At 35.1% G+C, this 11,583-nt stretch overlaps 1 protein-coding gene across 2 annotated transcripts; it reads left to right on the forward strand.

Annotated features, from left to right (window-relative positions):
* The first annotated feature begins 795 nt into the window (after positions 1 to 795).
* Positions 796 to 11,232, forward strand: LOC126812240 (protein Tob1). Of its 2 annotated transcripts, none has more exons than XM_050538528.2 (2): positions 796 to 977; positions 7,893 to 11,232. In XM_050538528.2, exon 2 carries the CDS (start codon positions 8,050 to 8,052, stop codon positions 9,154 to 9,156), a length of 1,107 nt encoding a protein of 368 aa, XP_050394485.1. In that variant the 5' UTR covers positions 796 to 977; positions 7,893 to 8,049; the 3' UTR covers positions 9,157 to 11,232. The 2 variants fall into 2 exon arrangements, with proteins under 2 accessions (XP_050394485.1, XP_050394486.1); XM_050538529.2 differs by lacking the exon at positions 796 to 977 and adding an exon at positions 6,631 to 6,858.
* Positions 11,233 to 11,583: the final 351 nt, after the last annotated feature.

Below are 11,583 nucleotides of genomic sequence, written 5' to 3' on the forward strand. Positions count from 1 at the left end.
AACAGTTGGAATTCGATATAAGAGTAAGCCGTAGTGCCGCCGTCTGGGCCAAATGTCTCTCATAGAACACTGTATGGTGTATGTCCGTCTTCATTAGCCCAGTTTGGAGCAGAACAGTGGGACGTTAAACCCCATTTCATTTCGTTTTGATACTCGAGTCTATAGATAGGATTCCTTGTTTTGTAACAAATGCAGTTACAAATACAATTGCCTCAGAGATGTTTATTTCGTGCTAAAGGTTGTGTATAATGACCCATGGGACCACCTGATTTTGTAAACAGAGATAATTATAGAATTAACATTTCCACTTTTAGCCGACGCAATTAATATATTATTTAGGACCGGAAACGATTAAATAAATCCAATATGTTTTCCCCACAATACATGTACGTACGTCGGCTATTTACGTATGTTGCATCTGTCGATAATCAACTTATAGTAACGCATGCGGGGCCAGTATTCCATTATAAATAATATCGACCACTTCTGTGACGTTAGTATTTGAGCCAGCTGACTTGCTTCAGCACAAAAGGATAGTACAGAATAGTGAATGAAAAACTCATTACGCTCAGCATCCCTGCGCAGAAAAATAGATCGCTTTTCTAAGTCAGATCTTTTTACGCATACTCATATTTAAGAAACAATTACAGAACAGATGTAAATATATTTATTTGTATTTATGGGAGAGTCCATAATCATATCTACAGGTGGACTTACTAGATAAGGTAAATAACACGTCACGATATTACTACGCGATGAATATTTATGAGGCAAGGTCTTTAAATATTGCTTGGTTAGCTGAACTACATTAAACCAGCAAGAACCGCTGAACCTATTGTAACGTGCTCGCTTTAAGAGCTATTTAAAGTACCAAGATACATTCCTTTTTCTACTTTCAACCCCAGTCTTTCATCACTAGATGTTTTAAAGACGGAACGGATTATTTTATCTGGAATTGGAATATATGTAATTTTAAGGTGCGTATTTTTACTTTCTATTATACACTCTAGCAGACGACACACTCGCGCATACTGAGTGTACTATTTACGTTGTGCACATGTTCATATGTTTGAAAACCATATGGTAACGTTTATCTCGCCCTTATTCTTTCTTTATTCATCGGTTTTTCATTTCTCTTCTTTATCATTTCATTTCGCCATTATTCCCACCCTTTCACATTCATTCTCCCCATTTGTTTACCTTTTGCTATCAATTTGGTAGACCATACAAGGTTTTGCGGTGAACCCGAGTCGACGATTACGTCTGCATGTGCGTCATTGGGAACTATATCTGTCTTGGAGTCCATTCAAAATATCTTAAGTTACATTGAAGAATTTTTATTACGCCGATGGATACGAATATTTATGTGCATTTTGGTTTTAAATGTAATTAGATTAAATTTTAATACTTAAAAAGTGGGGAAAAAGAAACACACGCTTACTGAAGTTTATCAGAGAATACGTTAGAGATAACGAGGAGACCAAGTGGATGTTTTCCCATGGCAAGGGAAGTTTTTACTTATTCCAAAACAAACACAACATCGTGAGTTTTAAGCAGCTTGGGTTTTAAGTTGTATGAACAGACTTACAGTGTTTCTATGTAGGTCCTGTCCTTGTGAATCGTGTTCTACACATGGAAGTTTTGTCGGTCTGGATCTCCGCAAATCTTGTAATTTCACATACTTATTCACTATTCCATCATGCCTGCAGGAACAGACGTGGAATGGTTTATAGGGTCTTCGTTTTATTTTGATATCGACATTTATTTTGCTTTTTAGATCCAAAATTTTCCGGACTACATGACATGGTATATGTGTTTTATAAACGCATTTTCCCTCTACTTTGGTATGTTTCCAAAATCATTTATATGGCCACTCTGCTTGCAAATTAATTTAACAGCAATTGAAATTTTATGACTTTCCCTATCACGAAACTAAAGAAATCTTATTCACTATTCATACATGGCGCATACTGCTTTTTTGTAACAATTTCAATCATTGGTTACAAATTAATATTTGCATATATACTTATTAAACATCTATATTTCCATCTTATTGCTTAATTAAAAGTCATCTCAACTGATTCAGACTGAAACTATAGGAGCGACTGTATTATATCGTTCTTGCTTTATAGGCCTACTTCATAGTACATATGTCCGTAGCCTACACTACAGTGATTACATTAGGCATCATAAATATATCTTGCCAAAATAAACCATTTAAAAAAAAGAAAGAAATAAGATTCGACGTATTCCATGATATTCTTGTTATACAACCATATATACTTGCTATAAAATATGTTACGATAGGGCCTAGATATATACTAAAAGTAACATATGGTTAACAAAATCAATATAATCTGATAGAACAGTCTAGAATTTTAGAATTTATCCCGATTTGGCTTTCTTTCAATTATATACTACTATTTAAGACACTGGCGAGTGTTAAGATTATTCATATATGGATTTTGGCACACTTGTGCTGTATAAGATTCTGTATATTTAACTTGTATACACTGCTTCATTTAGAGTAGCCACTTCATTCAATAACGATTGATTATAGATGACGTATAATATATATATATATACATAATTATATGAAAAGTTAAAAATAACTACACTTAGGTAACGAAATGTTGTTTACCTGAAGAGCGTAATAAAATAAGCGAAAGTGCTCGTAATCGACAAATAATGTAGTTCTTTTATATTTTTGTATACATAATTATATATTATATATGTATAATTGATCACCTTGTTAGATATGGTAATGTATTTCTACATGTATTTACACGTGTATGCCTATATTTCTAATTGCGCACATTTGCAGCTTAGATTGAGAGAGATAGAGTGGGAGAGAAAAAGGCACAATCGACTTTATATAATAGCTAAAACAAGAGGCATCTATCGCCAAAAAGTAGATTTCAAAGTTTATCTCCAGAACAATGAAAAATCATCATTTTTCTCAGTCCCATTGTCAACCTTCCATCTTCCCTCGCCACCTGCATTTAAATTGGTTTAATTTAATCTGTATTCTTTCGAGAGTCTGGAAGACTTAACAAATAATGCATTAAATGGTTAGTTAATTGAACCTACTGATTTGCAATAGATGTTCTTGTTTATATATGGGCTAACTATACAACATATGTTGCAGGCATGCAGTCTACATTGACATATATATTATGTATATATGTAAATGTACTTCTAGTAGGTGACATTGTGATGGAGTACATTAATGGGAATAGCATGTATAGATTTCATAAATTCAGTCTTGCATAAATTTATTTTTTTATTGTCTATATTAAAGATATTTGCGATTGGAAATTTATCGGGTTTTTTTTAGAATAGATTACATCTTTGTGATAACTTTAAAACTATGTTAGATCAAACTATTTTGTTATATATTCTTGTCTATACCGTGTAGTTAAATGGTTTAATGTCACCAGCCGTTTTTATGTCGAACATATGTTCCTATAAAACTCATTAAATGCCGTTAATAATTTCGCTTTACGCATTTTAGAGAAGGAAAATATTAAAATATCGATCTTATTTTTAGTCGAAACGCATTTATGTTATATACCCTCTGCCCACCGTCCGTGTTAACAATTTGGCTTCTTCCAGGATTGGTGGATTTCAACCAAGTTGGTCAGGTATATTGTCTCCGTGTACTTATTCAAATGTGCCCAAATGAACTTGCATTATCCCAAAACAGGGTTGGGGAGAGTGAGGGTGGGGGTGGGGTCATAAAGCTATGTCTCGTTTGACTTTGTCTTCAGTGGCCTGACGGATTTAAATAAAAAATCTGGTCAACATGTTGTTTGATGCTGATTATTCCGATTTGCTCAAATTAAGATATTGGGACCCAAAGTGGAGTGGGGGTGAGGGAGGGGGATAAATGAAATATAGACATCTAGGCTTTCAACAAAGGAGAAATTATTATTAATATATGTATAGACCTTAGACAACGATCGGCCATTAAATCCCCTTGGGGCTCTTGGCTCATATGCTATACAGTTGATTGTTATGTTCGAATGGTGATTGTTGATATTTTATTACCACATAAAGTTTGCATAAAATGGGTATTTGAAGCTATTCATATGCTTGAATGACAATTATTCATATCTATATATGATTGACTTTATATTTTATTCACGCTTAATCATGTTTTATTTTTTATGCTCATTACGTTTTGCTATTCATTATTCATGCTGAAATTTGCTAGTGTTAATAGGGATTTCGTTTTTGGTACCTTAGAATTGTTATAGTTTTGGTGTTGAAGAGAATATTCGGAGGAACCGAATTCTCAAAGATCACAATAATTTATGTTATTTCTTTTAAAATTTAACTGCAATTAAAGATTTTTTTAAGGGATCTGTAAGATATGAACTAAACAAGAACAGACCCGCAATCACTCTATAGATATAAGGTTGGGATATTTTGACCATTTATCGTTTGGACAAGTTTACTTTAGTTTTCATTGCTTTATGTGTTTCGTGGATTCTATATCCGTGGGCTGTTAGATCGTGGTTTACACCAGGTAAGCATATTGAGCCGAACTATTTGGCACTTGTTTAGCGTCATTGATTTCTGCTGGGCGTGAGTAAACGTAATGAATAACACGGTTTCGTCAGTCCACCTCCTCAAACACGCTCTAAATCCTTTTACCCTATATTTTACCATAGGCAAATATTTTATAAGTCGAATAGTATGACCAATTCATCTGTCGATGGTGGGGTCAGATCGATCAACAATGCTCCTCATTCAACCTTTCTCAAAAGCTATATATAACCTGAGTCGACAACTTTCCAACAAACATACTGATAAGCCTTTGTAAATTTTCCAATGTCGACCTGACTGACCAGGATGCATCGAAATCAGGGTTCATAAAGTCAACAATTAAATATTTTGGGATCTTTTGTATTGTTCGGTATTTATTGCACGAGCATATATATTTAAATTCAAATTTCACGAAGCTAAAGAGAAAAAGAGAAATGGGGTTTAACGTCCACTCGACTAGGTCATTTCGGGACTAACATATAGTTCCATTTTATTTCTACAATTTGCTTGCGCGTAGGGATCTTTAGCAGTGGGAGGAAACCGGAGGACCCGGAGAAAACCCAAGAGGCTGGACAGGCGACCTTACTCCTTGTCGAAACCATGCCAGTTGACTCAATGACAGACCTTATGATACAACGCGTACGCGCTAACCATTCGCCCCCCTTCCCCATACACACACCACGAAGCTAAGATGATATGTTCATGTAATTAGGTTCCGATGAAGTTGTTTTTTTTTAACAAGATCTAAATCCCAGGTTGATAGTCTCCCGTAAGTACTGGATTGTTTTCTTTATATTGGACTCTTCGGGTTATTTTGAGTTTTATACAAGTGAGACTAATTTTCGTAAAAAACAGTTGGGTTCGTTCTCTTGCCAAACACATGGTCTTTATACAGCTTAAAAAGGCTGATCGTTGATTCCTGGCCAACTCAATGAACACGTGTAAAAAATGTATACTGCAAATTGTATTAGCTTGCACTGCAGGCACAACAAGCCAGTCGTTCAGTTATATCAGAAAAGTCAAAAATAATATGAACTATATTCATTTGTGGACTGTAGTTTTTAATTAAGCGTAACTGCAAGTATAACGCAATCTTTATGAAGAATTGACTGGCTTTTAGGAAAAAGATAGCAGAAGTATTATATCACAAAGATGGCGATGTGAATTGACTATGTAACTTTAAAGGACCATAACTTAATTGTTTTTAACGAAAGTACATTGGATTGTGTATCTTCTGAAAATAAATCTGGATTGAATTCTGGTATGCTGGGGCTTTAGACAATGACGTAACTACGATGACGTAACTACGATGGGTATGTTCAATCGGATCTTTTACAGTCGAATGTAGAGAATTGGGAAGGTAACACACTGTACAGACAACCTAATCGATTGACAAAACAAGGTGAATACTTAACAATGTCGACGAATTGATGATTCTCTGTTCTCTTACAAAAAGTATGTCTTTTTTTACCTGACTTTATATGTGAAGTTTCTGGATAGATAAATTAAGAGTGGCATAGGTTCATGTAAAGTAAGTTAGCTTATCACACCTGGAAATGGTGTTAATGTTGTGTCACCTGCTCTCAAACATTAGCTGTAACAAGTCTTGAAGATATTTAGCGGTTTGTGTCACACCTTTTAGATTTGTTGAAATAGTTAGTTGTAGTCAGTAACTTGACCAGGACCAGATAATTTATTAAAGGTTAGTGTTTATCTTGGTCCAACCAGTCTGCGCTATCACATTATGTGGACGTGGACGTAAAACCTAAGTAGTAGTTGGTCGTCCTCTCACGTTTGCGGGGTATATTGGTCAGCCATTTTGCCTTATTCTTTGTTCAGCAATATCATGTTTAACCATAGCATTTGTTTCAGGCTTGGGCGTTACTAACCATAAGTATGATCTATAATCCTATTATATTTAAAGGATATGCTTATATTATATAATAATATAAATATTAATACATCTAGTAATATTTATTTAATTAACTAATAAACCCTGTTTATTTCTCTTAGATTTCTGAAGATCTATTTTGTCGGATTGATCATTTTTTTTTATCATAAACAAAATGTTATTGAACTTATTCATAGTTTCTTATCATAATTCATATCCTCTTATACCATGTCTTAATTCATTATATTTTCTACTTTTTCCATCAACCATTCTTTTATTCATCTCATCATTTTTTCATCTTCAGATCTTTAAACAAATTTACAAGTATCAACTTTCAATGGTTTGATTTTTTTTTGTATTTTGTGACGTCAGTCTTGTACCATCTATTATATGCTACCCAGACAACATCTATCTATGTACGTCATCAATCTATTTCTGTTTCTTATGTTTCTAGTCTCTTTATTACTGTTTTTATTACTTGATTCAATAAATGAACCACCCGCGTATCAAGGGTCTTTATGTTGCTATATTATGGCGGGTTATGTATAGAGGACATTCCGATATAATATATTGACTATTGACTATAATATTGAGTATTGACTATAAGTCTAGCGATCATTACTACCGATTCTAAGTCATTAGAGACTAGTTATTTACGATGTATAATCACCGCAAGCCTATTTCAGGTGTAATTTTGTTATGCATCATTGAATTTGGTTTCATTAGCAATAACTGTCATGAAAAATTGATGTTCATATCCGTACATAAAATGATTTCGTGAGGGCATCGTTTCTGGATCCTTTATTGTATATCGAGCCAGTGCCGGATTTACCTATAGGCGTGGCAGGTCGAAGTCTACCTCAACATCTATATGGCACCTCCGATCACGGTGTATAATATTTCTGACACTGCATAAGCCTTTGTCACACGCACTATAATTGTCTTAAACACCCGCCGTCATCACGGGCTTTGCTGTAGGCGCGAGGGTGGGGTGTTGGCAGGGGTCTTTGCCTATAGGGTTGGCAAGTCGAAGCCTGCCTCCAGATCTATCGGGCACCTCCCGACCATGGTGTATAATATTTCTGACACTGCATAAGCCTTTGTCACACGCACTGTTGTCTTAAACGTCCGTCACCACCCTCGGCTTTTCTGTAGGCGCAAGGGTGGGGGGTTGGGAGGGGCCTTCTAAGTGGGGTAGCCTACCACCTCTTTTCATCTACACCCGACCCCGAATTCGAGCAAGATTAGTGGAGTATATAGAGTACAGCTACTGGCACGTTTAACATAGAGTCCGCAGGACAAATTGTTGACGTAGCATCATGTGAGCACACATTTTGAAGACACTGTCCACAATTTCTGATGACATTACACACATTGTGATGACAAAATATACATAATGTTTTAGACCCGTTAGTAAACAATGTAACTGATTAATTGTTTTTCTTTTCAGAAAAGGCCACAAGACGAGTAAGCAAGTGTAACCTAGTGCACTAAAACAGATCAAGCGATAGAAATAGGCTGTGAGCTGGAGATTAAACAGCAAGCCTTATTTAACTTCTAAACACAGTTTCCAACTTAAACATTAGAGTAACGTGACACAATACAAAATGCACGTTGAAGTTTCTGTCGCTCTCAACTTTGTGATATCGTATCTGTACAGTAAATTACCTCGCCGTAGAGTAGATATGTTAGCCGACGAACTCGAGAAGGGACTTAAGAAAAAGTTTGAGGGGCATTGGTACCCAGATACGCCTTGCAAAGGTTCAGGTTTTCGATGCGTAAAAGTAAATGGCGAAAAAGTGGATCCGGTCATTCTTATGGCCGCATACAACGTTGGACTTGACACAGATGAGATTAAAAATGCTTTGCCCGCTGAGCTGACCGTATGGATCGATCCTTCAGAGGTTTCTTACAGAATTGGAGAAAAGGGAACCATCAAGATATTATACAGTGAAAAACGTCAAGATGAAGAAGTGATTGATTCTATTGACTGTGAAGTGTCGATTGCCAGTAAAAGCTTCAACCCAGAAGCCCAATGTTTCAAGCCCATTGATTCATTGTCGTCATCACTAAGTAATCTTAGTTTATCACCGTCATCACCCAACTCATCCGGAGGCTGGAGCGCCTCCACCTCACCGTCACTCAGCCTCTTTAATTCGGCTTTACCAGTACAGAATCCCCCTGCTGCTCCTACTTTTAATCTTCATAAAGAACGCGTCACACCCAAATTCACTGCTGCATCTTTTGCTGCGACCAAATTTGGTTCTACAAAGCCTAAAACACACGTGAAGAGACCCACTCGTCTTTCGCCCACCGAATTTGGTAACTTCTTCCGCCAGAGATCCACCCCGGGAGAATTTATGCCTCAGCCCCAGAGACCCAGATCCTTATCTCCTCGAGATCCTCGAGTGGAATTCATGATCGACCAACAACAACGCATGATCATGACGCAGAATCGCCAACAGCTACACCCCTTCTCAGCTCAGTCACCCACAGCCAGTGGTGCTGGATTCCTCAATGATTTCTACCAGCACCCATCTCCAAGCCACTTGTCACCACAGACAGGGATGAGTCCTAACATGCCCGATGTGTTCTCGAGTCATTCACCCACCAACTCGCTCTCACCAGACGCTCCAAAAAATTTCATTGATGGATTTAATCTCAACACTGTCGCGTATCAAAATCATCTTCAACAGTTGCTGCTGGCTAATTGAATTGATGACGTCTAAAGACTACGCGAGAGACGGTGTTCCTTTTTAGCCCTTTTGCAGAGTTATTTATTTTTATATAGCTATCGATTATTGATTTATTGATTTAATATCTTTAAAATAAAAACGTAAATCCATATCATTATAAAGAAAAAAAAGGAAATGATTATTTTTATATAGACTTCTGTGTTTTTTGTACGTGACTGATTTTGTTTCCATTCTCAATAATATTATGTTGTAATTGGAGATGTGCCGATCTCAAAGTATGGACCACTTGTTGATTCTACGATACGTGAAGAGCAATAACATGGCTCAAGTTGTTTAGTGGTTTAAACTGACTCTTCAATAACTCTTGAAGAGATAACTTTTGCCAAAAATATAAGAGGACTTTGAGCAGCTATGGTGCTACGATGACGACAACAAGAATTGTGTTCATCTTATCGTCGAATGTATTTTGTGCGCAGCTTTCAGCAGGACGACAGTGACCTGGTGTCGAATTGGATAAGTTCATTATAGAAATAATTTGAAATCTTCTCTTATTAGTTTACACATAATTCTTTTTTTTTGATCATATATTATATTTCTGTGTTAATGTATGTACAAAAATTTGCTTCAATCTTTGTTGTTTCATAATATATACCTATGACTATATATATTATTTTGTGTAGGGATTCTCTGATTTTTGTTTTTGCAAATTTCTCATATCTGCATCAGGGCTATGTTTTAAAAGTAATAACAATAATATTCAACGTATGTTTCACTTTTGACGCAGCACGAGTCGTGCGAGGCCAACACTAGTATTGGGTGCACAAGAGTTGAATTTCTCACTGCTCCCTTTATAATAAAAATAGCCCAAGAGTCACCATCTCTAAAATCTGGATTATGGAACGAGACACATTTTTGAGAATACATATTGCCATGTAAATATTGTTTATTGTTTGTCTGGCACCATGGTATTCATACCTATTAAGACTGCATTATTAATACAATAAACGCTCCACATCAATCAATACGTTCATCACATCAGCTTAATTTGTCAGTATTATTTTCGTATCTGTAGTCGTCAATTCACGGTAGTGGTTAAGTATACTTTAAATGTTTTCTATCTAAATTTCTCTAAAAAAACAACAACATCTATTTGGATAGATAGATACTTCGATCAGAAGCGTGGACGATGGTTCATTTCTTGAAAATATTGTCTGCAGGCATGAAGGCTCGTACTCCCGATCATGTTAAGATCGTTCTGGCGCGCAGCCATCTTTGAAAAAAAGAATTATAAGACAAAATGTCCTTAGTGATTTTGCCCTCTAGTACACTACTCTTGCCTTTTGATTCTACTCAAAATCTTCACTTGTTTAATTTGTTCACTCTTGTGCATTTAAACAGATTGTTTTTTTCTATATGATGTATGAATTAATTTGTTGACTTTTAGAATTTTAGTTTTGTGAGACGCAGTTTTAAGGAGCTCGTGTCTTTCACAGAATAATTTTTTTGAGTATTTCTCTAGTCCTTGTATTATATTAAACATAGATATATTTCTTATTTAATTTAAGAAAAAAAGACAAATTTGTTGTATTACTGTTTTCCTCAAATAATTTTATACGGTGTTAAAAAGATATAAAAAAAAAATAACAGAGAAATATATTAATATATATATTCGTAAGTCTTTTTAAATAGTTATTATATATATATTATACATATATTAAATGTTAATCGGGTACATATTATAAAAGTTAAATGGTTTTTATCTTTTTCTACTATATTTGAATCCTTAACGGAGATAATATGATAATTTTGTATTTCCTACCTATATCATATTGTTGGCTGTATGTATATATAAGTAATAGAATTAGTTTATTTCATGATACATATATAATATTATCCTGACTTCCTCTAAGATGGCCACATGGTTGATTTTTTCTATTATTGCGTGCAATATGTTAAAAAAAAAAAACGATGAAAGACAACTATTTGTAGTTTATTGTCTTCTATTTGAGAAGAAATCTCGTCATTCGTAATGTTTATATTGTTACATATTTTTAAGTTTGTAATAAAAAATAAATTTTGACATACAAAAATAAAGTACGAGTCTGTTGTTGTTAAAGGAAAAATATATAATGTGGCCGACAATCTGATTAAAACACAGATCCTATTTCGTTTCGTTTTTATAGTTCAAAATTTCGTTTTACTTGTCTGGAAGAGTTGTTATCATTGACGTGTTCTGAATGATGTGAGCTTTAGGCGTGTTTTGCACAGAACTGTGGGTAATCCACTAGTAACATCAATACTGATTGGTTAATCAAATGTTTGACGTCATAGGGTCAAAAGCCGCTCGTATAACCTCTGACGCGACCTATCGCTACAACCGGTCAGATCTTCATGTAGTGTAGGCCATCGAAAGTATAAAAAAAACGAAACGAAATATTGATCTGT

The sequence above is a fragment of the Patella vulgata genome, chromosome 2, assembly GCF_932274485.2.
Source record: "Patella vulgata chromosome 2, xgPatVulg1.2, whole genome shotgun sequence".
Lineage (NCBI taxonomy): Eukaryota > Metazoa > Mollusca > Gastropoda > Patellidae > Patella > Patella vulgata.